The sequence below is a fragment of the Ooceraea biroi genome, chromosome 1 (assembly GCF_003672135.1).
Source record: "Ooceraea biroi isolate clonal line C1 chromosome 1, Obir_v5.4, whole genome shotgun sequence".
Classification (NCBI taxonomy): Eukaryota; Metazoa; Arthropoda; class Insecta; order Hymenoptera; family Formicidae; genus Ooceraea; species Ooceraea biroi.
Window position 1 is genome coordinate 11305190 of NC_039506.1, and position 27879 is coordinate 11333068.

The window sequence follows — 27879 nt, forward strand, 5'->3', positions numbered from 1 at the left end:
GACTGATACATACCAAAGGTTTGTTTATGCGACTAACAACTGAGTGATACATACCAAACTTTTGTTTATGCGATGAACGATTGACTGATATATTAAAGTTTTGTTTATGCAATTAGTGAGTATATTAATATATAATCATACAGTTTTCTTTATGTATAATGCCTATTTTTAAACACATTTATAGCATTTTGTTAATATACATATTAATGTACATATATGGTATTGCAAATTTATAATTTTCTATTACATGTACGTTTTTCATAAAACATTGTGATATTTATAATCCGAGAATTTATATACTATTATATTATTTTATTTCTGCAAAACAATATTACGTTAAATAATTTTAAGATAATAAAGTTATTTATGGAATTTTTTTGCATTTTTATAATTGTATTTCATAAATACATCCAAATATAACAAATACAAAATACAATACAAATAATACAAAATATAAGATAATACAAAATATAAATAAAATACTACAAAACATGAGATTATTTTTGTATTACTACATATAAACAATTTCATTTTTCGTTGTATACATTATTTTAGTTTTCGATTCTGAAAACTATTATTACAAATTTCCTTTGATACAATAGAATTTCAATGTGTAGAAAATGTATGTAAAGGCAATGTTCTCAGACTGGGTAGTATATCACATCACGTGATTAGGACTGTTAGTTAGACAAGAATAGCACGTGCCTGGCCTAACTATCTCACTCGCACAGCTCTGACCGCGCGAGAACAAAGCAGTGCGCGTTCCAGTATGGTTATATTTCAATGGTTATATTTATGCTCACTGCGCGCCACTTGCTGTGCACAAGTCCTGCAGGCTTGCCACCCTAACATCCTCTCTTCCCTGTCAATTTGTTTGTTTCTTCCTTTAATTGTTTCCTTTTTCCTTGTTTTTTTTTATTAATAAATTAAAGGAAAAAAAAACTAACTAAAACATAAAATATGACAAAAAAATAAAATCAAACAAAACGAAAAAAAACTACTCTTGAAAAAACTATCTACTTATAAACGACATAATCATCTAAATTCTTTGGCATTTTGTGAATTCTCGTGGGTCTAGTATTAATTTGTAGTCCTTTTTTACTGGTTCCAACGATATCTGCTGGTGTATATTCTGTCGCTGGGTGTTGAGTTGATCCAACTGTTGACTATCCTTTTCTATATTGGTCTTCTCCGATTTGGTATATCCTTCCTTCGTGTGTATTATGTTATCGGATATTGTATCGCTTAAGTTAAGGTCTGTAGTGGGTGTGTGTTCCAACGGCAATTCGTTTGAAGGAATTATTTTCTTATGTTCGTCCGGAGGAGCTGGTTTTATGTGGACTAGATTTCTTTAAAGTCACTAGATAGATAAAGTATAGCAATCCGTGATAAAATACATGGAATAAAAATGGCGTTGGAAGTGTACTTAGTGCAAACATGCAACTTATCAACACACTAAGTGCAATTCTACGAAGCAGCGTTGCGTTGTATGTCCATTGAGAAGGTTACATATTGTGATGTGAAGAGAACATATTGTGATAAAAACACCGTGTAGTTGGAATTAAAATGGCGGACGATTGCGGTACTTTATCTATCTAGTGACTTTAGATTTCTTCGGTACCTCGCGCCGTCTACATTTACGATGTAGTCTCTTTTACTTAGTTTGTCGTGCACCGTCCCCTTACTCCAGTTGTTCTTATCAGGATGTAACTGTAGTGCCACTGGTTGGCCTATTTCTTCTAGTTCGGGTAAATTTGCTGACTTCATATTATAATAATACTTGCTTTTCCGTCTATTGTGTTCTATTCTTGCTGGTACTTCCTGTATGATTCTGGGTTGAAGACTGCAGATCGCGGTCGGGAGTCCGGAGCGAGTTCGTCTGGAATAAAGTCGTTGTACCGGGCTGGATCCTATCTTGTTGGGCGTGTTCCTCCAATGTAGCACCATGTACCACAGGTCTTGTCCGCTTCGTTCTGATTTCCTTACCAGTTTTTTTGCGATTTTTACTGCTGCTTCTGCCTTCCCGTTGTCTTGTTGATGATTTGGAGCTGAGGTAACAAACTCGAAGCCCCATTCCTGTCCCAGACTTCGCATCAGTTTGTTTTCAAAGTTTGTGCCGTTGTCGCTACATACTCTGTATGGTATACCGTGTCGGCTAAACGTTTCTTTACAAGTCTATACTAGCGTTTCCGCTGACATGTCTGGTAAGATGTCTAACTCGAAGAAATCCGAATAATGATCGACTGTGATAAGAAATTTCCTCTTTTTACCCTTATACTCCGTGAAAAATACGTCCATCGAAATAAACTGAAATGGATACTGTGGAATCTCATGTGATTGCATGGGAGGATTTTGTTGGGAGTCTCTGAACTCCATACAAACATTGCAGTTCTGCACTCTTTGCCTCACTTGTTCTGACATGCCGGGCCAAAATATCGTCTCTCTAGCAAGATTAAGTGTAGCTGTCACACCGGAATGTGCCACGTGGACCTTATCGATCATAGTCTTCCGTAGCGCGAAAGGTATAACAATTTGGTCGTTTCTAAAAATAAGACCTGTCCGTGTAGATAGCTCGTCCTTATATTTAAAGTAGACTTTGCAATCTTCATGTACGTCCTGTACGTACCTGGGCCAGCCTGTTACAATGTACGAGACCAATCGCTGCATAGTAGTATCGCCTAATGTTGCTTCTCTAATTTGGTCGACTCGTTCCGGTGTAATTCGTAGAGTTCCGTGTACGTTGGCTTTTTCTATCATTCGACAGACTTTGACATCTTTACCGATTTCAAAAACATTGCGGTTGTATACCCTGCTCTGATTCGTGTTGTCGTTCTTTAATGCCGCCCTTGAAAGAGTGTCAGCTACTACATTCTCTTTTCCTTTAACAAATTGTACCTCCAGATTATATCGTTGAAGCGTCATCAACATGAGTTGGAGTCGTTTTGGAGCTTTAAGTAAAGGTTTTTTAAAAATTGAAATCAAAGGTTTATGATCTGTTTTTACAATGGTTTTCATACTACCTGCGATTATCTGGTCAAATCTGGTACATCCAAATACGATAGCTAGCATCTCTTTCTCAATTTGAGCGTAGTTTCTCTCTGTCGGTGTGAGAGTTCTCGATGCATATCCAACAACTTGCTCCAGCTGGTAGACTACCACACCAAGACCCGTTGCACTTGCATCGCATTCTATTGTGACAGGTTGTTGTGGATTAAAATATTGTTGGCTATGGATATTAGCCACTAAGGTTTTTATTTTCCTAAATTCGTTGTTCTCAATCGACGTCCATGCCCACGGAGTGTCTTCTCTGGTTAATTTTCTCAAGGTGTCTGTTTCGGATGACAGATTTTTTATAAATCTGCTTAGATACGTTGTCATTCCTAAAAAAACGTAATAAGCCTTTTTTGTCTTGCGGTGCCGGCATATTTTTGATTGCTTCAACCTTCGTGTCATCTGGCAAAAGACCCTTGCTTGTCAACAGAGGGCCGAAAAATTTTACGGAGTCCTGACACAAATTTAATTTGCTTGTATTAAGTTTACAACCGTTCTTTTCCAATCTAAGCACCAACTCTTCTAAATTTTTATTGTGATCCCGCGTAGCTTCTTCCATAGTTCCGCCGCAGCCGTATACTAAAATATAGTCAACGAGTATCTCTATGCCTTTAAGGCCCTGAGTAATTTCTTGCATTTTCTGTGCAAAAATCTCCGGTGCTGGAGATACACCAAATGGTAACCTCACCCATCTGTATCTACCAAATGGTGTCCAGAAAGTAATAAGTTTACTACTCTTTTCCGATAGTTTGATTTGCCAAAATCCTTTCTTCGTATCCACCGTAGAAAACACACGAGCTCGACCAATCTCAGGGAGAATCTCGTCCAACGTGGTGAATTGAAAGTGTGGGCGTTTCAAGGCCGTATTCAAAGGCACTGGATCGATGCATATCTTTAGTGAATTATTATTCTTTTTTACCAGCAGAATATTATGTACCCAGTCTGTCGGTTCTGATTCTCGTACGATAATATTTTCTTTTTCTAATACCGCCAGCTCGTTTTCTAAATCCTTTCGCACGCAAATGGGAATCCTCCGTGCCCGTTGTATTACAGATGGTATGTTTGGGTCGACCTCTAACTCTACTTCTCCTGGGATTAAGCTGTACCCTTCAAATATGGATTTGTGTTTCGCGATGATCCTTTCCGCCTCCAATCTGCCTTGTATAAGTGTTGGATCTGTTTTCGTCTTGCTTAACTTGAAACAGTATTTTACTAAACCTAAGGTTAAACATGTTCTTTCGGACAATAAAGGTCCATGGTCCACGTCAACTACTTGAAATATGATGTGCTTTCGCCTTTTATATAAACAGGGAACTATTACCTCACCCATTGTCTTGATAGGATCACCTCCAAAGCTTCTTAATTGGTCATTTGAAGGTCTGAGTGTTGGATTCGACGTTCTCACTAATTTACAATACCTTTTAAATCCGATAACGTTGGCTTCTGAACAAGTATCTAAATCACAGAGGATTCTTTTCCATCTCCCTGCGAACTTAAAATTTAATTCCGCACGGCTTTTCCGTTTGGTTACTTCAATTTTATTTATTTTTGATATTTTGAAAACCTGTGTGTCCTCTTCCTCCTCTGTTTCCTCTTCACTTTGCGTCTCCTTGTCGATTTTCTTGACTCTTCGGGGTTTCTTCGTTTTCTCCACTGTACCTTTCTGCTGAATTGCCTTCTTATTTTTCTTACATGCTTGGGAAATATGATTTTTTCCGCTACAAATAGAGCATGATTTTCCCCAAGCGGGACACAATTCTTTCTTAAAAAGGTGTACCCTTGCGCAAAATTTACAAACCTTCTTCGCTCTATTCTTATCTGTTATCATGTGAACTGGTTTGTTTTCAGAAACTAACGTTTGAAGTTGCTGATCCGTCGTCTCCTTTACTCTGCATGTGTGTTTTAATCTATCTAAGGTAAAAATTGTCAGATCCTCTTTCAAAAATTTTCTCTTTAAATCCATATTGCGAATACCAAAAACTAAGCGATCTCTCAAAATATTGTCGGCTGTCACGTTTTGATTGTACTCACAAACGTCGAAAATCTGTTTCAATCTGATAAAATAATCGTCAAATGACTCGTCTTCTTGTTGGTTGCACGTATGAAACATATATCTGTCATACAACAAATTTCGATCTGATTTGACTCGCTCACTAATTAACTGGAGAACTCTTTCGGCCGAAGTCTTTTCTGTTTCCGTTAAATAAAAGTTGGAAAACTTCTTTTTGGCTTTGTCACCTATGATAGATAAAAGTATATTTATCTTGCGTACCTCTTCTTGCGGTCCCCATTTATCGATCCCCGATGCGACGATATATGAGTTCCAGTTCTGTTTAAAAAGGTCGAAGTTGTCATTGATATTTCCAACATCGACTTCTAAAGGCTGAGGCCATGGTATGTTTTGTATTATATGGGCTTTAGATGTATTCGTGAGGTCGAGATGTAAATCCGTAGCCCTTTGGCCGCCTGTCTCAATCTGCTGCAGTTGGTTTTTTAATTCGGTGAAGGCGACTCCTATGGATCGTAAGCATTTGGCGTTTTTTTTCTGACTCCTGAGCCTGGCTTTGTTGCATTTGCTTGAGAAGTAGCGTTTGTGCCGCTAGAAATTCAGTTAATTTGGTCTCCATCGTGTGTACTCTAACCTCTTCTCCGTTTGTACGAGATCGAAGTCGAATGGATCTCTGGTTGATGCGTGGATGTACTGCTCTTCTGAGATATTAGAGAAGTACCACTTCTGACACCATGTTACGGAAGGTCTCAAGACGATTGGAATTACTTACAATTTGGATTAATACCATATATTTTAATCTTATCTCATACAAGTGAATCGTTATATCTATGCTCACTGCGCGCCACTTGCTGTGCGCAAGTCCTGCAGGCTTGCCACCCTAACATATACATTGAAATTCACATAACACACACACACATACACCACACACTTAAATATTAATCTTAAGTTAAAAGTAGCATATTTAAAATACGTGCGAGAGAGGGAGAGGAACAGGAAGAGGGGGAGAGAGAGAGAGAGAACATGTTCCTACATGTTCTAACATGTTCCAACATGTTTAAACGTGTACACGCGTACCATCCCCACATGGAACAAAAACCTCCAATGGACGTCCACTAGACCTCCATCATGGAGATTCGAAACCTCCATTAGACATCTACATAACATCCAGTAAACATCTACTAGACATCCATAGTTCCGCATTTGAAACGTCCATACAACCTCCATTAGACGTATCCATAGATGTTTCGTGGATGTAATATAGATATTTAATCGTAGATATTTAAAGGAGCTTTGATGGATGAAAGATAGACGTTAACTGGATGTTTTGTTTGTTTCTTTAGAAATTTAACTTTACTTACAAATATTAAGAAATTGATTAATTATTCATACTTGTTGCAAATATTTTACTTACTCATTTTATGTGTATTTTATGAAAAAGTTTCAAAAGAAAAGAAGAAGAAAAGAGTACTGGTTCGGTTTTCCGGGTAGTTATTTATAAGGTGATAACGCAAATGTTTCTTGCGAGAACGTCACGACTGGCCAGGTCGCTTGGTGAATCAGAGGCGGGAATCACACACACTTGTGTTGATTTTTATCTCTTGTTCCATAATCGAGTACATTGAAACGTATGATGTAAAAATAATTAATACTCGCAAATTAAGTAGAAATTACTATTTTTTCTATATTAATTATATAATTTCGAATCAATTTAATAAAACATATTTTTCGTTTCTGTAGAAACGTGAAAAATACGTTTTTAAAATTTAGGTCTAAAAACGGTTTCTATTTAAACCGTTTCTTAAATGGTACTTTATGTTTCTTAGACATTAGATACGTCTAAGAAACATATATTAGGCTAACATGTACTGCCTGGGTTACAAACACATAAATATGAGTAAATAAAATATGTCCAATAAGTTATGAACAATTGCTCTCTTTCTTAAGGGGGGACATACACCTAGAAGGATAAAAAAAATCGATTTTTTTTCTATATATATTTTCAAAGTATGATATCTTAAAAATATTTTTGTGCAGTTATAAATCGATCTGGCCAGTAATATAAAAGTTACACGTAAGTATATTCGAGTCCGTTCGAGCGCGCTAGGGTCATTTCGGTTTTCACAGGTGTAAAACGAAAGATCTTTCTGGTTAGGGTTTTTTCCCCTCCCTTTTCTATTTATTATATACCAATACCAAGCATCAGATCTGCTTGGAAAACACAAACAGTCGGTTCCACAGTAGTTCTTGTCCGGATGAGCAATCGAAAGAATCGAATAGTACAGCAAAATAATACAACAGAAATGGATCGCAGGAAATGATCTAGAGATCTCCGAACATCTGAAAATATTCGAAAATCAAGAGCAAAGAAACCTCCACTGCTTAGGAATCGGCATTCAGATGGAACAAGAAGAGAAGAACTATAGCACGTCTGCGCTAAGCAGTACGAGAGAGGAGAGAATACGTCGTTGCCAAGAACAGAGAGACTTTCTAGAAGCATCTACTTCGGCAGAGGGTGTACTATATGGGCCTGGAGTAGATGATTCAGTGTAAATATAAAATTTGTCATCTTTTCGTTGTGTAAACCTAACATAAAACTTTAAACGCGTTTTTCTCAAAACGAGGTTTTCAAAACGCGTGACAACTATATCTTGAAAATGGTTCAACCGATCGGCTTGCAGTTTTACACACTTTTTCTAGACACTAAAAACTAGTCTTTAACATAGGATTTTTTTCCGATGCTTAGTTTATTTTCTGTAGCCAAAAATGTGCGACATTTTTGGTCAAAAAATCGTTATGTCAACTTTGACCGGCTGCCATTTTGTCCAAACACAATATTTCGAAAAACGGCTATGTTAAAGACTAGATTTATGTTTTAACTGTATAACCCTTGAGGTGATTTTGCTTTCAGATGATTTCTGTGGGAGCCACGGTTTTCACCGCAAACGCCGTTTTTTAAATTAGGAGTTAGGAGCTGTAGCATAGTACCGCCATTTTGAATTTTGGAATAATAAAACACAAATTTTTTAATAGAGAAAACTGTGATCTTTACATAGAAACAAACTCGATCTCTCTATCTCTTTCCGTTTTTCCGGAAAAAATTCGCAAAGTTTAGTCTCTTTTTGATCCTTCTAGGTGTATGTCCCCCCTTAATTACTGTCAGGCAATTAAGAAAGAGAGCAATTGTTCATACCAATTATTGGACATATTTTATTTACTCATATTTATGTGTTTGTAAGTGATCGGTTTGAATATGAGAAATATGTTTCTTGTATTTAAAACCAATCATTTATACACATAAAATGAGTAAATAAAATATGTGCAACAAGTATGAATAATTAATCAAGTTTTTAATATTTGTAAGTAAAGTTAAATTTCTAAAGAAGCTACAAAACATCCAGTTAACGTCTATTACAAATTTTAAATAATTTAGAAAATTTCACTATTAATTTTTTTGTGTATAGTTATAAATCCATTATATATCTATAATAGATGTATATTAGACGTCCATGATGGATGTGTAGTGGATATCCACTATGGAGGGAATATGGATCTCTATTAGAGATCTACCTAACATCCATCGTGGAGATAGATGTCGCATGGAGCGGTGGAGGTTATATGGACGTCTAATGGACGTCATGTTCCGTGTGGGTCGTGTGTAGCGATCAGCTGTTGTTTCCACAATGAGAAAGATCCATCCAGTAATTAAGGTCCAGTAATTAAGTAGAAGTTTTTCTTCTTTTCTTCTTCATTGTTTGACGTTTCAATACACTGATACATTCTATTCACTCACTTGATCGATAGAATGAGGAATGCATTAACGAATCGATCAGTTAATCACTATAAATCACTATCGATTACTACTAATCATTCGGCGCGTGACAATTATTTGAAGAAAGAAACATCCCATACAGCACGAAAACGTTTCAGAAATATTTCAGAAGTATTTCATCTGACAGATGAAAACATCTCATAAACATTGCAAAATGTTTCTGCAACAGTTATGAGACAACTCCGAAATAGCAAAATGTCCACGCACTTGCATTCAAAACCTTATAGAAAGGTTGCTGAAAGGTATAGATCAATCTGCAACCTTTCTGAAATATTGCCGAAAGATTACTGAAATAGCTGAAATCTTTTTGATATATTACTAAAGGTTAATTGAAATAATTTTGAAACTTTCCTATGATGTTGCACACAAATTACAAAGCTCTTATTAAAATAAATTGAAAATACTTCAGAAATTATATTTAAATTTATTATACGAGTGTTCAGAAGATTGCAAATACTAAAAAGTTATAATAAAAATTATATATAAAATGTATTTATTATTTTTATTGTACGTTTTTATTTAATATTTGCAATCTAAATAATATAATAAATATGATTTCTGAAATATGCTTAATGAAAAAAATACATAATATATATAAGATGTATATAGATATGCATATATACCTAGACAGCACCAAATGTCCTCAGGATCATCCTGAATATGTCCAGGACGATTCAAGATATTTCGAGGATGTTTTAAGATATGATTCTAAATTTGTTTTATGAAAATTTAGTATGCATTTATAATTTTTTTCAATTATGTAGAATATTTAACATAATTAGAAATTTTTAATATTGTAATAAAATATAAATATCCCATAAATATCCACTGGATAACCACAGGATGTTTGTAAAATATCTGGCCTGTCTATATTATGTCAGATAGCTTATAACGTCCTAAAATTATCCTAAACACATCCAGGATATCCTGAGATTCCCGCCTCTAATTCACCAAGCGACCGATAGATGGCCAGGCCAGGCGTGACGTTCTCGCAAGAAACATTTGCGTTATCATCTTATAAATAACCATCCGGAAAACCGATCCAGTACTCTTTTCTTCTTCTTTTCTTTTGAAATCATTATTGCTTGAAGTGATATCTCATTCCAAAAGAGTGAGATTCCACTACACGAAATTTAGAGAGTAATTCATAAAATATAAAAGTCTATTTTTTTACAAAAATGTGACTTAACTCTGTCTATCTTTGAGGCACTGATATATAGAATTGATAAATACCCATACAGCACAGAAATCAATTAGGACATATCCTGTGGACGTCCCTGCGACGTTCCCTGGAGCTTCTGTGCTGTATGGGTTTCGTCCTTGAAACGTACGAATAATATCCCAAACATATCCTATAGAAATCCTTAGGATATTTCATAGGATTTCCCTCGATATTCCAGAGGATCATATACGGTTATCATTTCCTCTTCCTCGGGACATCCAGAGGAAATCCGAGGATTAAAATGGGATATCCTCAGGATATCACACATGTACGTCCTGGATGTTCTTCGGATGTCCTTAGGACATCTTTGTGCTGTCTGGGTATGAAAGAATTTGGTTGACTTCGTTACTTTTTCTAAAAATTCTTTTTGCAAAAATTCTTTCATTTTTGAATGAAAATTTATTAATAAAGTCTATTTCTTATTTGCTTCATTAATTATTTTATTTTTTCTTTTCTGAGTCCTTTCGTTCCGTCATTTAATCTTCAATATCATAAACTGAATGTTGAAAGAGTTATCAAGTTTTTCTTGAATATCTTAAAAAATATTAGGTAAATAAAAAAATGCTTTAGACATAAGTTGTTCAAAGTAATTAGTAGAAAAAGATGTAATAATAAAAAATATGGGTTTCCATTTAAAAAATTCATTCTCACCTCCACTTGACCTTGGAGACGCCGCCCAAGGTTATATGAATATTATTATGTTATGTTCCCTCCGAAACCCTACAACTTTTGTAGGAAACATTTTTTTCTAAAATGCATTGTTTACGAGATATTCCACCTGGTACGTTTGAAATTTAACACCCTGTATATAATTTTACTTTTAACAATATTCACATTTTTTCAAATTTATTGCATGTGGTAGGTTTTAGAAACATTTCTGTTGCAACATTTCATATGACATATTGCGGAATCCTTTCAGAAATGTTGCATATGAAATGTGAAATCTTGAAATGATTTTAAAACTGTTAGAAATCAAACTTCCCCGCTCGTTATAGACATTGCCGCAAGGCGTCACTGTACGCGATTCGCGTTCCTTTACGCATGTTCCCCATCTACCTTTGTTTTTGGGTTCTTTTAGGGCGCAGTCCCATGGTGCAGAACGTGCGCAATGCGGAAATGGCGGAACGCTCGTGATTGGTTCGATCATTGTTACGTTCGTTCCGCCGATTTCTTTCCGCACATTTTCATTTTATCACGGAATTACGTTACTCACGTAACCATGGCTTCACAAGTCTCGGGTATAATTTTTGAGATTGTATTATGTGCGACTCTGAAGGCATATGATAGTGATTTCATACTATCTCCTGATGCTAGATAACGCAGTGTAATCTGCCCAAGGAACACACTGAAATCAAGAAAAAGTCAAAATGACTTTATTTTGATTCAAAATAGTCATGATTTTCCATGTGACGTAAATTTGATTTATCATGATATCATCACATATGATCGATTTTACGCTGGCCCTGCTAAGTTATAGTAATGTGAAAATGATTTCAAAATGATAAAAAATTCTCAAAATTATATATTATTATATTCATAAATGACCTTACAGGTCACTTTAATGCATTAAAATGGATCACTTTTATAATTTAATAGTCTTTCTATTAGCATCTTATAAACGCGTATTTTTCAGCTTGTAAAAGTTCTATTATGTGTATTACATGTATGTGATAATTAATTTCGCAGTGGAATCGTTTTTCGAGTAATGTAATTACAAAAACTTGATATAGAAAGTGCAATACACTGAAGAGGTGCCGTTGACTCATTTGAATTTACCGAGTGTTCATATACATTCGCTACAGTAGCCAATCATCTCTTGCTGTTTTGCTACTTCCGGAAGAGTAGCCATCGTGTCAGTTCTTGCCGCGCATTTGTAATGGCCCTTGTGTGCAATGTGCAATGTGCAACGGCAACGGTATTATTTCCCGCTATTCAACGAATGTTTGTGAAATTGCGAACTTTGCATTATAAGTCTTGTGAAAACAGTGCTATTAATTGCAGTAATATATAATAATAGTAAAAGAATCTTCTACTGTAATTGAAATAATATTCTTTCGTTAAGATGGACGATACTGCAAAACCAGTAAGTATATTATATAGCCGTGCATTACGATATTTTACTTATGTTGTGTTTAACTTTTGTTTATATTCTGTATTTAACTTTGAAGAAAGCTCAAGTTAACATTAAGGAAAAAATTTATCCATGCATTTCATGACTTACAGACAGCAAACAGGTTATGTTAGGTGAGAGTAGCAATCTTCTTATATATTGTAAAACATAGAAAACTCGTATAGGACCGCGGAGCACAGACAATTGCATAATGTAAATAATCATCAATCATAGAATCCTTCATTTGCTATCTTCAGGATTGTCATCCTGAAGATAGAAATGAAGGATTCTAATTAGTTGATTCTCTTATGCATTATGCAAAAGTCTGTGCTCCGGCTCTTAGACCGCTTTGGTTCCTCCTATATTACTACAATAGGATGTCTTTTTGATGTTTTCTTGACGTCAACAAATCGTCAAATTTTGAAACCAAAAATCATCATATTGACTTTTTCTATCATGACATAATTATGACGTCAAAATGATGTCATTTTGACTGCGTTGTGTTCCTTGGGTGGAGCCGCATTTCAGGCGAAATAGGTTCTCGAACAACATATTTTTTACTGATGATTGGTTGGACCAATGTTAATAACGTTTCAAATATTTGAGGTGGCATTCTAAAATAATCTATATATTTTTCTATGTCTTCGACCAGCATTTCTTTTACAAAATTATCGCTTGCTCCTTGTAGCAATCTTCTTTCGGCACTAAATATGTTTCATACCCAACACTTCCGTTGATTCTGTATATTTTCATTTTTTCTTGCAATTCTGTATAATAAATACAGTTTCACAATTTTGCGACGTATCTCCTGTTTTTTAAATACACACCAACTTTGTTTTAATGTTTTTAGTAGCTCACAAATAACAACAAACAATTCTTCTGAATTCATTGGTTTGCCTACATGCATTTTCACGTGCATATACTCGTAGTAATTCCGATCCGCTGAAGTTTATTTTCCTATGTCCCATGCAGCGGAAAACGCAGAAGCGTAATTTGTGCGCGCAAATAATATACGCTATTCCGATAGACACAACAGAAGAATCTACGGAAAAAATCATGTGATTGGCGGAGGCCAATTGCGCTTCCGCCAGTTCTGGTGCATGGGACATAGGAAAATACATTTCAGCAGAATACAGTTGGCGGAACGTCTGTGATTGGACGGACTTCGTTCCGTCAATTCCACATTGCGGAAACGACAGACGTGAGTAACGTAAGGCCTATGGCAGAGAACGCGACGTAAGCGCTTACGTCGTAACGTAGTTCAAGGCAGAGAAAAACATAAACGTATATCGCGCATATGGTATATGGTTTTTCTCTGCCTTGAACTACGTTACGACTATGTCCGACGTAAGCATATACCATATACGCCATATACGTTTATGTTTTTCTCTGCCTTGAACTACGTTACGACGTAAGTGCTTACGTCGCGTTCTCTGCCATAGGCCTAATTCCGCGATAAAATGAAAATGTGCGGAAAGAAATCGGCGGAACGAACGTAACAATGATCGAACCAATCATGAGCGTTCCGCCAATTCCGCATTGTGCACGTTCCGCACCATGGGATTGCGTCCTTACTATTCGTTCTTTTATTATAACGATCACACGCTTTTCTTACGTTCATATTGTGATTTGTTTTGTTCGCCGTATAAATTTGTATACGATATAATTGTAGGGAGTTTAGCGCGGGCACGAGGGTGCTGTAGGCGCCCTTGTGCGGTGTGCGAGTATTGGACGCGAGCGAGCGCTTTCGGTGCTTGACGGATGATCTTTTGTCTCCCCGCTTGGTAACGAGAGACTTGTTCGAGCGCGGCGATCGTGTGCATGTCGAGAGTTGTAACGGCAGGCACCAAATGCGTTAGAAAAAGTGTATTTCTATATAATATAAACTGTTATATCCATTAAAGTGTTGAGTGGTTTTCTTTTGAGCATAAGCTGCACAAATATAACCAGAGTTCATCAGAGACAGTGGATGTCGGTTTCGCGAGTGAGACCTACATATTTATTGTGTTTTTCATACAAGCCTTACGAATAAATAAAAGAGTTACTACGGCCTGATATCCGTACTGAGTTACTCGATCGTTCTACTACAACCGCGCTCTGCAATAGGTTATGGGCCTAGGGCCGCGAGGACGAAACGAAGATACACAATAGTTGTGCAAAGGATTTCACTCACAAGGTATCCAAAATAATGGCGCAAATAAATACAATCAATTCCACGCGACTGGAAATGTTAACCAAAGACAACTACGATACTTGGGTGATACAAGTAGAGGCATTACTCGTGAAAAACGATAATTGGTGTTATGTAAGCGGTGAAAAGACATGTCCATCTTCAAGTAGCGGTCCTGTTGCCATCAGAACATGGGAAGAAGAAGATCGTAAAGCAAAATCCGACTTGGGCATCTATCACGTAACTTTTCCCCTAAGATGGAAAATGAAAAATGAAAATTTCTTCATCTCAGCAGCAAATCATAACATAAAAGTTCACGCGAAATTTTCATTTTTCATTTTCCATCCTAGGGGAAAAGTTACGTGATAGATGCCCTGATCCTAGCTATTAACCCTACCGAGCTGAAACAGGTACGTGGTTGTAAAACGTCAAGTGAAGTGTGGGAAAAGCTGAAGTCTATATATGACTCAAAAGGTCCCGCACGTAAGGCAACTCTGCTCAAACGCCTTATTCAAACAAAATTGTCGGAAGGCAGTGAGTTAAAAAGGACACATTGCCCAGTTCTTCGATGCCGTTGATAAATTAGAATCTATGGATGTTTCGATAAACGGAGACCTGCTATCCATAATGCTCCTGTATAGTTTACCTAGCAGTTTTGAGAACTTCAGATGCGCAATAGAATCACGCGATACGCTGCCTAACGCTGAACAATTAAAAATAAAAATCATAGAAAAGTACGAAACGCGAAATTAGACAACAGTTGGCGAATCAGGCGCGATGCTTGCTCGCCATAACAAACGCAACGCAAGCACAAAATTCAATAAAAATCAACAAACGCCACGCAACGAAGACGACACGAAAGCATTAATCCGTCCAAAATACAGATGTTCTTTCTGCAAGATCATTGGTCATAAATACGCTGACTGCCGTAAGAGAAAGAAACAGGAAGCCGAGAAAGCGAACAACACGGAGGTAGAGAGTTTTTTACTGATGTTGTTCAATATTCAACGTCCGAGCGCCCTCAACATACGGACGCGAGTCAATGGTGTCTCGACAGCGGGTGTACATCTCACCTATGCAAGGATGCCAAGACCTTCACAAAATCGGTACGTACACGAAGCGACATCAAATTAGCAAATAATGCAACTAGTTTCGTAGATGCAAAGGGAGACGTGATATTCTCCACCAACATTGGTAATAGAAACAAAGTAATTCAACTAAAGGATACTCTGCACGTTCCGGACTTAAGGACAAACCTGTTATCTGTTGCCAAAATCACAAACAAAGGTTATCGACTCATATTTGAACCTCATAGAGCATCCGTACAAGATTGCAAAGGAAACATCAAGCTCATCGCCGAGCGTCAAGGTGACTTATATTTCGTCAAAGGATCTGTTCAACAAGCAAACACAGCTACGCGAACGAAGCGCTTCGAGACCGAAATCTGGCATGAACACCTAGGTCATCTCAATTTAAATGACTTAGTGTATATGTCTCAGAAGCAAACCGCAACCGGATTTCAGCTCAAAGACATTTCCAGAAATTCAGATTGCGAGGTATGCATAACACAAAAATTAACCAGCTTTCCATTTTCATCTTGCACTTGCAGATCTAAGGAACGACTCGAAATAATATACTCTGACCTTTGTGGACCGATGCGAGTCAAATCGATAGGACACGCTCGTTATTTTATGATGCTCATCGACGATCACTCTAGATTGTGTCAAGTTTATTTTTTAAAGAGCAAGGACGAAGCAGCGAATAAATTCATCGAGTTTAAAAACTTCGTCGAAAATCAAATCGGTTTACGTATAAAAGCTTTTCACTCGGACAACGGAACGGAATTCTGCAACGCTACGATGGATAAGATTTTAAAGGATTCCGGTATCAAACGGGATTGTCCCGATTGCGCATATTAATCATCGGACACGAAGAAATTTTTCGATCGGATACAGTTTCGATCGGACACATTTCCGATCGGACACAGTTACCATCGGACATAGTTTTCATCGGACACAGTTCTGATCGAACACATACAGTTTTCATCGGACACAGTTTCCATCGGACACATTCTCTATCAGACACAGTTCCGATCGGACACATACAGTTTCCATCGGACACAGTTCCGATCGGACACAGATTCTATCGGACACATACAGTTTCCATTGGATACAGTTCCGATCGGACACAGATTCTATCGGACCAGGGTTGGGCAGATACGTATCTTAAAGTATCTGTGATACATAGTTAATTATGTATCTTATTTAAATACGGTATTTAAATACTGAATAATCAAGTATCTTGAATTTTGTAATTAATTATTTAATCTACATGTATCTTGTTGTTACCGCTATTGTTGATTATTTCGTTTAATTTCGTTCGAATATGTTTTTTGTATTGTGTTTACGCGCGGCTGCGGGCCCAGCGATTCGATCGCCGATCGCGCGAGCGTTTTTCTGTTGTTTTCTTCCGAGCGTCGCGCGCTCGGCAGAGGCTGCGCCCGAGACATTCGCAAGACAGTCGTCGCCGTCGTAACATCACTTAACTGCCTTCGCGTTCGAAGTTTTGTATTTAGCGATTTTTTGTGTGTAATTGTCCGGCAAGTTCCCCGCGAGTTCCGAACTCACGAGCGGGATCAAATAAATATCATCAAACCTAGAGAAGAGTTTTTCTTTTCTCGACCACGCACGACCTCTAGAGAACACCGACGGTCACAGCGTGGCGGTGTGCAACACTCCATTCGTTTTGCACTTAACACAACTTGGTCCTTCGAGCCGGATTTAATCCGGAGGTTCCGAATCCCGCCAACGTTCGTGCGTGTTCGGACGGGTCAGCTTCACCCAGCGGAGGCATTCGTCTCATCCAGAGGCCATCCAGCGGAGGCATTCGCCTCATCCAGAGGCCATCCAGCGGAAGCATTTGCCTCATCTAGAGGCTATCCAGCGAAGGCATTCGCCTCATCCAGAGGCCATCCAGCGGAAGCATTTGCCTCATCTAGAGGCTATCCAGCGAAGGCATTCGCCTCACCCAGAGGCCATCCAGCGGAGGCATTCACCTCATCCAGAGGCCATCCAGCGGAGGCATTCGCCTCATCCAGAGGCCGTCATTAGAGGCATTCGCCTCATCCAGAGGCCATCCAGCGGAGGCATTCGTCTCATTCAGAGGTTATCAGCGGAGGCATTCGCCTCATCCAAAGGCCGTCACCAGAGGCCTTAAATTCACCGCTTTGAAGACGAGCGGGTGTGACCTGAGGAGGACTGCAAGCGGCCGAGTACCACGTCCCGGAGAGTCTTCGGCGCCCCGAAATTCAACGGAACCAGCCCGAGATCCAGCCTGAGTTTCGCGTCTGTTGCGGTCGGGTAAGGAGAGTTATCCGTTGTTGCCAACCAGAAAAGATATCGTGTTGTTTGCCGCGATCCAAATATATACGTTCAAAATGACCAGTGAGCAAGACCCGGTTATTTTAAGAAAGCGGCGATCTATTATTAAAGGGTCATGCACGCGCATAAAAACGTACGTCGATTCTATCGAAGGTACGTCGTCACCGGTAGTGGCTCAATTAGAAGAGCGCAAGATTAGGTTAGACCAGTATTGGAAAGAGTACGACGATGTACAATCGTAATTAGAGGTAATAGATGATCGCGACGCAGACGATCGTGCACTTTTTGAGGAGTCTTTTTATGCATTGGCTACGAAAATTCGAGGTTTTTTGCATCCGCCGCAGCTTTCGGCAAATTCTGTAGCGACGCCGTCGCCGAGAATTTCCAGTGCTTCCGACACGGTGTCTCACATCCAATTGCCAGAATTAAAGCTACCGAAGTTCTCGGGTAAATACGACGAGTGGTTTCCGTTCCATGATACGTTTGGTTCGATTATACATTCCAACGCGTCACTTAGTAACGTCCAGAAATTACAATATTTGAAAACGGCTATTAGCGGCGAAGCTGGTGATATTATTCATTCCCTAGAGATTTCGGATTTGAATTAAGCGTAGCGTGGGAGCTTTTGAGGGAACGATACGATAACAAGCGAGTTATCGTTCACACGCATATCAAGGCTATCATGGATCTTCCATCCATGACGAAAGAGAATGCTTGCGACTTGCGGAAAATTGCCGACGGCGCGGCCAAGCATATTCTCGCCCTTCGGGCCCTCGACCGTCCGACGTCTCATTGGGATGATTAACTTATGTACATTTTGAGCGCTAAACTCGATGCAGCCACAGTGCGGGAATGGCAGGTTTCGTTAACCGGTTCCAATTTGCCGACTTTGAAGCAGTTCACGGACTTTATCACGCATAGATGCCGCGTGTTAGAGGCTACCGGCAAAGGCGTGACCGCCCCTGCAAAGGGTGTCTCACCGCGTTCACCGGTCAACACAAAGGGTCATACGGCGTGCGCTACCACGGTTAAATTTAAGTGCAGTTATTGTCAGGGCGATCACTCGGTGTATCGTTGCGAAGGGTTTTTGGCGCTTCCGATCGCGCGTAGGGTGTCGGAAATTCGTAGTCGAAAGCTTTGTACTAATTGTTTGCGTGCCACGACTCATACCGCTAACAAATGTACGTCGGGAGCTTGCAAGGTTTGCAAAGCCAAGCACAATACGCTGCTCCACGCGCCGGCGTTATCAAACGCGCAAGAAAAGAACGTTACGGGTTCCGAGGAATCGAGTCTCGAGTCGGCGTCTTCGTCCGCGTTAGTTACACATACATTGACTTCACGTGAAAGCAAATATATTATGCTTTCGACCGCCGTCGTATATGTTTAAGATGGCAAGAGCGCGAAAAGGCGTGCTCGCGTGTTATTGGATAGCGGTTCTCAAGTTAATTTAATTTTGAGAGAGTTTTTTAGCAGTCTCAGCCTAAAAGCGCGTCCGATAGATATTTCCATATCAGGCATAGGCAAAACTGTTACTCGAGTTAATCAAATCGCGCGTGTTCGGTTGCAGTCTCGATTAAGTTCATATACAACGCATGTCGACTGTATCGTAACTACCCAAGTAACAGAAAAAATTCCCGCGGTTTCGTTACAGCAGGCCGCTTTCGACATTCCGCGTAACTTGGATCTCGCTGATTCCAAGTTTCATGAGTCTTCCGACATCGATATTTTAATTGGCGCGGAGGTGTTTTGGGACCTAGTTTGTGTAGGACAAATCGCGTCCACACCGTCACATCCCACATTACAGAAAACGCGGTTGGGATGGATATTAGCGGGCCAGTTGGGCGCAATTCCGAGCGCGACACGACACGTCCGGGTCTGTCACGCAACCGTAGCTAACGAGCAGTTGCATGATCAGTTAAAGCAATTTTGGCAATTAGAAGATGTTGCCAGTTATTCGATTAATTATACTATTCAAGAAGCATATTGCGAGCAACAATTTTTAGATAGTGTGAGCCAAACTCAGCAAGGTAGATATGTAGTTAAGCTTCCGGTTAAGAAAGATTTAATCTGTAAGTTGGGAAAATAAGAGGGCGCCGCTTTGAAACGTTTGCGCGGTCTCGAGAAACGATTTTTGTGCAATCCAAGTTTGAAAGCTCAGTATGTGTCCTTCATGGACGAGTATAAATTGCTTGGCCATATGAAACTTGTAAATGTACCGGCTGATGAGGAAGCGGCGTCTTTTTATTTGCCTCATCATGCTGTTTTTAAGAAATCGGATAAATCGTCAAGAATACGCGTTGTTTTCGATGCGTCGTGCAAGTTAAGTACCGGGTATTCATTGAACGATGCTCTGTTTGTGGGTCCGGTCGTTCAACAGGATTTAGTGTCCATTTTGATGCGATTTCGCACCTTTCGGTATGTTATAACTGCTGATATAGTTAAAATGTACAGGCAAATATTAATCGATCCGTCGCAAGCCTGTTTGCAGCGAGTTTTGTGGCGTAGCAACATTGAGTTTCCCGTCGAAGTTTATGAATTAACTACGGTTACTTATGGTACAGCTTCTGCCTCATATTTGGCAACGAGATGCCTTAAGCATCTGGCCGATCAGCATGAGGCACGATATCCAACAGGCTCGGATCGCGTTAAGCGCGATTTTTATGTGGACGACCTGCTCACCAGAGCGGATACCCTCGACGAGGTTAGGCTTATCGGCGACGAAGTGGTCGAATTATTGCGATTAGGAGCGTTCGAGCTCAGTAAATGGGCTTCTAATGCCCCCGAGGTGTTGGAAAATTTCGGTGATCAGGGTTTTTAAAACGATTAGTGATTGTTCGGATTCGCGTATTTTAGGCGTTCATTGGAACCAAGTCAATGACATGTTGCATTTTTCGTACATGCGCCACGATCCGCATGAAGTTGTGTCTAAGCGCACTATATTATCCGAAATCGCTGGCCTGTTCGACCCTCTCGGGCTTCTCGGCCCGACAGTTGTGATCGCAAAATTAATACTTCAGTAGCTTTGGCAGGCTGGTATCCAGTGGGACGAATCGGTCCCTCAGGCCATATTTTCGAGTTGGTCAAAATTTAAATCCCGGTTACCGGAATTGAATCAAATACGGATACCGCGCCGTGTCAAATTTGTGACAGACCTTTCACGTGTGCAGATACACGGCTTCTGCGACGCCAGTCGGCGCGCGTACGGAGCTTGCGTGTATATCCGCTCAGTTCTCGAAAGTGGCGAGTACCGCGATGAGCTCCTTTGCTCAAAATCGCGCGTTACTCCTCTCAAAGCCGTGTCCCTTCCGCGTTTGGAATTATCCGCAGCATTGTTAGTGGCGCAATTAATGGCAAAAATAAACAGCTCAGTTGAGTTGTCTCATGCACGCGTTTTTTTATGGTCGGATTCAACAGTCGCATTAAATTGGATCGCGTCACGCTCTCGAAAATGTTCGGTATTTGTCGCCAATAGAGTCGGAGAAATTCAGCAGTTGAGCGAAATAGAAAGTTGGAATCACGTCCCATCTTCGAGCAATCCCGCTGATATTTTATCGCGGGGGCTTGATCCGCATGAATTAGCGGCGTCGGATTTATGGTGGCATGGCCCATCGTTTTTGCGTTGTGACACGGATCAATGGCCAGGCGGCGACTTTGTTCGCTCAGAAGATGGTCTTCCTGAGCGGCGGAGGATTTCCGCTGTCACTACAATTTCGGAGCGCCCTATCGTCGATCAATTGTTAATTAAGCATTCGAATATCGGTAGGGTTTATCGCATTATAGCTTATTGTCTCAGGTTAAGCAAGAAACATTGGCCGGTGGTGCCGACAATGCACGTGTCTCCCGATGAAGTTTCTTACGCCATGCGCGTTGCGTGCAGGTCGGTGCAAAGGAGCGCGTTTTCACCCGAATACGTCGCGCTTAGCAGTGGTAGACCACTCGGCTCCACCAGCAAATTACTGTCGCTAGCTCCCTTCATGGACAAATTTGGTTTAATACGGGTGGGAGGCAGATTACAAAGTTCCGAATTAGCAGCGGACGCGCTTCATCCTATATTGTTACTCCGCGATCATAATTTAACAAGACGCATAATAATGCATGAACACGCGCGCTCTTTGCATTCAGGGGCGCAATCCACTATGGCTACTGTTCGACAATGATTTTGGCCTATATCTTTACGTTCAATTACGAGAAAAATTATTAGAGAGTGTGTGATCTGCTTCAAGGCAAGGCCCCGCTTGTCAGAGGCCATGATGGGATCCCTGCCAGCTAGTCGCGTCACTGTTTCAAGGCCGTTTTAGCACTGCGGCGTTGATTACGCCGAACCGATTATGTTACGGGAAGGGCGAAGGCGAAACGCTCGAAACCACAAGGCGTAAATTGCGATTTTCGTGTGCTTCGCCACGAAGGCGATACACATAGAGTTAGTAAGCGATCTCACTGCGGATGCGTTTATGGCTGCGCTTCGAAGATTTATTTCAAGAAGAGGTAAACCCAGTTGCATGTACTCCGACAACGGAACCACGTTTGTCGGAGCTGCTAGACAGCTCAAAGAGTTATATGATTTTATAAATGACGAGCGGACACAAGAACCTGTCAGGCATTTCCTGTGTGAGCAGGAAACTTCCTGGCAATTCAACCCTCCCAACGCCCCTCATTTTGGCGAGTTATGGGAGGCTGCCGTTAAATCAGCCAAGTGTCATATGTCACGAATCATTGGTAAAGCGCATTTAGTTTTCGAGGAGCTGCAGACAGTTCTTTCCGAGATCGAAGCGATATTAAATTCGCGTCCCCTTACGCAATTAAGCACCGACCCTAATGATTTGATGTACCTTTCTCCTGGTCATTTTCTGGTTGGTACGGCGTTGAATGGCTTTCCTTCCCACGATTTGTATGACGTTAATGAAAACCGTTTGACGCGCTGGCAGAGAGTGGAGCAGATTAGGCAGCATTTTTGGCGTCGCTGGAGTGCTGAGTATCTCCACTCTTTGCAGCAGCGTTCCAAATGGAAAACTAACAAGGGTGTCCAACTCCAACCTAATCAGATGGTGCTTATAAAGCAGCAAGGCCTAGCGCCGTTGCAATGGCTTTTAGGGCGCGTGGAGGAGGTGCATCCCGGCTCCGACGGTGTTGCGCGATCAGCCGCCGTTCGAACTGCCAAGGGTCTAATTGTTAGACCATTATTCAAGCTTGCGATTTTACCCGTTCAGGAATGAAATGTATTTTCGTTAATGGTTTTTTTGTGTAGTTGTTTAAGTTTAAGCTTAGTTTATACGATGCGTTTAATTTTATTTTAGGCATTGAAAGTGCGTCCTTTCAAAGGGGGCAGTATGTTACCGCTATTGTTAATTATTTCGTTTAATTTCGTTCGAATATGTTTTTTGTATTGTGTTTACGCGCGGCTGCAGGCCCAGCGATTCGATCGCCGATCGCGCGAGCGTTTTTCTGTTGTTTTCTTCCGAGCGTCGCGCGCTCGGCAGAGGCCGCGCCCGAGTCATTCGCAAAACAGTCGTCGCCGTCGTAACATCGCTTAACTGCCTTCACGTTCGAAGTTTTGTATTTAGCGATTTTTTGTGTGTAATTGTCCGGCAAGTTCCCCGCGACTTCCGAACTCACGAGCGGGATCAAATAAATATCATCAAATCTAGAGAAGAGTTTTTCTTTTCTCGACCACGCACGACCTCGAGAGAACACCGACGGTCACAGCGTGGCGGTGTGCAACACTCCATTCGTTTTGCACTTAACACTTGTATTTATATGTATTTATATACTTACTAATTACATATTTTGTCGCTTATCGTTACTTATATTTCACCTATACCAACACCATCTATGTATCCTTATACATTTTTTGTTGATCGTTGAAGCCGTTCTCATTAGAAATTTTTTGAGCGTGTGTATCTATCTCGTGATCCGGTTGTTTATGGCGAAAGGAAGCGAACTTTCGCTATAAACAACCGCAACCATAATTATGTGCTGGCTCACCAATCACAAGATCCGTATACATGACCGTCCAATCAGTGATGTCAGAAACTGCATTGGTAGCCATGCTACCGCATGCACAGTTCTTGGCAGCACTGCTGTCCATTAATTTACGATTTGGTTTCTTGAGTTGGCAACAATCAAACAATCGAATCAATGTAACAATCAACAATGCCAACAAATTAGTTAGCCTTACAGATTAGTTTCTTGAAGATTTTTCCGAACGTAAGCATACAACATAAGAAATGGATCCTGAACCCGGAATATCTAACGAGTGTGAAAAAGAAAATATACCGGCTATCCTAAATGGCGAATTATTCGTCATAAAAAATAAAGATGGCAATAACGTTACGGCTCAATGTGAGGTTTGCAATTCCAAACATAAAAAAATAATGATAAAAGGCGCAATAAATGCAACATCCAATTTTCGTACACACCTGAAGGTAAATTTTTTATAAAATTATTTAAAAAAATATATGTTTAATACAACCCTTGAAAACTTAAAAACTTGAATAAATCTGAGAATTAAATATGTACATATAGCATGAGTGTTAAATTTCTTAAAATTTGAATTTCAGAGATTACATCCCATAGAATTCAAGAAATTCACGGAGACACCAATAAGATCCTATAATCGTAAAAAAAGAAAAGTGGCAAATGAATATGACGAATCTGCACCTACAAACATTGACGTTGAAAGTAGTGTAAAACAGAAGCAGTTGAAATTTAGTGAGGTTAACATAGCTAGCAACAAACATAAACAAGCACTCTTTGATCAAAATTTAATAAATTACATTGTGAAAAGTATGAAACCACTTCATACTGTTGACGATCTAAATTTTATTGGATTATGCCGAGATTTAGACAGTTCTGTCAGAGTAATGTCTCGTCGAATACTTAGTCGAAATATAGAAGAGGACTGTATATCCGTTACTGGACAATTATTACAAGTGTTTCAAAATGTTCAATTTATATGCACTACAGCAGTATATTTAGTCCACAAAACATAGAAGTTTTATGGGCGTGACAACACACTGGATCGACGAGAACACTTTTCAACGTCACGGTGCTGTTCTTGCATGTAAACGTTTTAAGGGAACGCATAATTATATTCGGATAGCAAATTTTTTATATGAAATAAATGTGCAATATAATTTGAAGAGCAAACAGATAGTTTCAACAGTAACTGACAATGGAAAAAATTTTGTTAAAGCCTTTAAAGAATTTGGTTATAAGATAAAAATACCTGCTGCGCTAGAAGAAGAAATACCTATTGTACTAGAAGGAGAAATAGATTCCGAATGTTCGTATGCATGAATTTATAAATAAATATTTTTGGTCATTACAGATTTGAATATATATTTGAATATAATTTATAAATGCATTCTTTTTCAGATTCTAATAACGGACAAGAGGATTTAGATGAATATAACGATGAATTTGATATAGATTTTGAATTTCGTAGTATCGAGCAAAAAGACACTGATGTTGAATCTATTATTGAACTACCAAAGCACCTAAGATGTGCAAGCCATACTTTAAGCTTGCTGGCAACTACGGACTTTACAAAAGCGTTGAAACAAAATCCTGTTGCATCAAAAATTCATCATACAGCAATGGGAAAATGCACGATGTTATGGAATATGTCTCGAAGACCAAGTACATCAGAGAAAATTGTTGATTTCTTAGGAAAGAGTTTGAAGTATCCAACCCCTACACGCTGGAATTCGTTATTTGATGCGCTGTCCAATCTTTTAGTACATCGAGAAAATCTAAATAAGTTAATGTCAAAATTAGATTCAAATGTTCTTTTTAAAGATGTAGAATTAAATTATTTAGAAGAATGCATCGATGTATTATCTTCCATTGCATCAGCATTAGACCGATTGCAGAGCGAAAATGAATGCTATTATGGCATTCTAATGCCAACTCTTTTTTCTCTTAAAATGAGAATGAGAATGCTACATGAAAGAAATCTGAGATTTTTAAATGGCGTTGTAACAATTCTCATCACTTCACTCGAGAATAGATTTAAAGACTACTTCAATTTTTCGCCAACAGTAAACGATGCTATCATTGCTTCGTGTTTACACCCAACATTTAAGTTAAAGTGGCTTCCAAAGTCTATGTCCAGCGAGGAAGAGTTACGTTTTCAAAACTTGTGTAACGCGGCTATAGACGAGCTTGTGCCTCTTGAAGTCACAAGTATTTCTAATTCCAGTGAAGATGAATTCTTTATCTTCAATGGATCTAATATTCTGCAGCAATCAAATACAGATACGGAACTGATTTCTTTTTTTAATGATAAACAGAAAACGCTTGATACATTAAATAAATATCCACGTGTGAAAAAGGCGTTTATAAAATTTAATACTAGTCTGTGTTCTGCTCCTGTAGAGAGACTCTTTTCTTTTGCGGGATTTATACATTCGCCTACTCGTGGTCTTCTATCTGATAAAATATTTGAAACATTGGTATTTTTAAAAGGCAATAAGAATTACCAAAGCAATAATAAATAAATAAAGTATACTTTGTATACTATATCACTATATATTATATATATAGTATAGTAAGCGTTTTCTGTTTATCATTAAAGAAAGAAATCAGTTCTATATCTATATTCGATTGCAGAATATTAAATCCATTGAATTATGCAGAGTATATTCTATTATATATTATATAGTGTTAGTGGTTTAGTGATATAGTAGCTGCCTATTATATGTATATTTTATACCTCTGTTACCTTGAAAAAAAGTTTATGAGTTAAAATAAATTAATTAATTTTCAAAATGCTGCTTTTACCTTACTTTCGATCCAATTTTCGATACATACGATTCTATTTTCAGGCTATAACTTTTATTTTATTTTTTATTTTTATTAAAGTAATTACAATAAGGTCATCTACTATTATTTAAAAAATAAACGTAAATTTAAAGAATAATTGTATTTAAAAGTATCTATAAATGTATTTAAATACAATTAGTATTTAAATACACATCAAAGCCATAGTATTTAAATAATATTTAAATATATGTCGAAAAAGTATCTTGTATCTTGTACTTAAATACTTTGTTTCGAAGTATCTGCCCAACCCCGTATCGGACACATGTAGTTTCTATCGGACACAGTTCCGATCGGACACAGTTCCGATCGGACACAGATTCTATCAGACACATACAGTTTCCATCGGACACAGTTCCGATCGGACACAGATTCTTCTATCGGACACATACAATTTCCATCGGACACAGTTTCCATCGGACACATTCTCTATCAGACACAGTTTCCATCGGACACATTCTCTATCAGACACAGTTTCGATCGGACACATTTATTACCAAAATATGTTTAATGATTAGTAAATGATTCCGCATGTCTTCGACGGGGTCCGTGTCTTGGACATTCCACGCCAATCGGGGTCCACCTCGGGCGGGGTAGCCCCCCTGAAGTTTATTTATATTTCTTTCGGCGGGGGTGCAGGTGCATTACCTGCATTACCCGCCTCACACGAATACTGTCGAATCATCAGTACGATTCCACATGGGTTCAAGGAGGTCTATGTTTTTGATTTTTCACGTCGTTGAATCAATACAGAATCGTACCAATTACTCGACAGTGTTAGCGTGGGGCGGGTAATGCAGCTGGTAGGTGTGTCCAATAGAATCTGTGTCCGGTGGAAACTGTATGTGTCCGATAGAATCTGCGTCCGATCGGAACTGTGTCCGATGGAAATTGTATGTGTCCGATCGGAACTGTGTCCGATTGGAAATGTATCCGATTGAAATTGTGTCCGATCGAAAATGTATCCGATCGGAACTGTGTCCGATCGGAAATGTGTCCGATCGAAACTGTGTCTGATCGAAACTGTGTCCGATCAGAAAATATCTTCGTGTCCGATGAGTAATGTGCGCAATCGGGACTCACTCTATCAAACGACGTTTAACTATACCACACACGCCTGAACAGAACGGAGTCGCAGAACGCAAGAACAGGACTCTCGTCGAGACCGCACGTTGCCTCCTTGCACAATCCGGACTACCCGCACACTTCTGGGCGGAAGCTATAAACACGGCAAACTATATACGAAATCGTTGCATTTCCAAGAGCCTAGGCGACAACACGCCTTA

The 27879-nt window shown here is 39.2% G+C and overlaps 4 protein-coding genes across 5 annotated transcripts; 3 read left to right on the forward strand and 1 right to left on the reverse strand.

The window, feature by feature from the left end:
• Nucleotides 1-1039: 1039 nt before the first annotated feature.
• LOC105283242 lies at nt 1040-6286 on the reverse strand. The gene is made up of 8 exons (XM_011345850.2): nt 6137-6286; nt 5781-5939; nt 3391-5650; nt 3021-3329; nt 2627-2948; nt 2198-2542; nt 1622-2134; nt 1040-1349 (listed from the first exon to the last, which is right to left on the reverse strand). The coding sequence occupies exons 1-8, from the start codon at nt 6284-6286 to the stop codon at nt 1040-1042; spliced, it is 4368 nt and encodes a 1455-aa protein (XP_011344152.1).
• Nucleotides 6287-17829: 11543 nt separating this feature from the next.
• On the forward strand, nt 17830-20591 carry LOC105283243. Its single transcript, XM_026972688.1, has 5 exons — nt 17830-17836; nt 18098-18340; nt 18613-19148; nt 19341-19800; nt 19861-20591. The coding sequence occupies exons 1-5, from the start codon at nt 17830-17832 to the stop codon at nt 20589-20591; spliced, it is 1977 nt and encodes a 658-aa protein (XP_026828489.1).
• An 823-nt stretch (nt 20592-21414) lies between these two features.
• LOC105283232 lies at nt 21415-26506 on the forward strand. Of its 2 annotated transcripts, none has more exons than XM_020032943.2 (3): nt 21415-24195; nt 24331-25055; nt 25148-26506. In XM_020032943.2, the coding sequence occupies exons 2-3, from the start codon at nt 24770-24772 to the stop codon at nt 26269-26271; spliced, it is 1410 nt and encodes a 469-aa protein (XP_019888502.2). In that variant the 5' UTR covers nt 21415-24195; nt 24331-24769; the 3' UTR covers nt 26272-26506. Both variants share the same exon structure in this region, with proteins under 2 accessions (XP_019888502.2, XP_011344135.1).
• LOC105283246 lies at nt 22225-22986 on the forward strand. The gene has a single exon (XM_011345855.2). The coding sequence runs from the start codon at nt 22225-22227 to the stop codon at nt 22984-22986; it is 762 nt and encodes a 253-aa protein (XP_011344157.2).
• Nucleotides 26507-27879: the final 1373 nt, after the last annotated feature.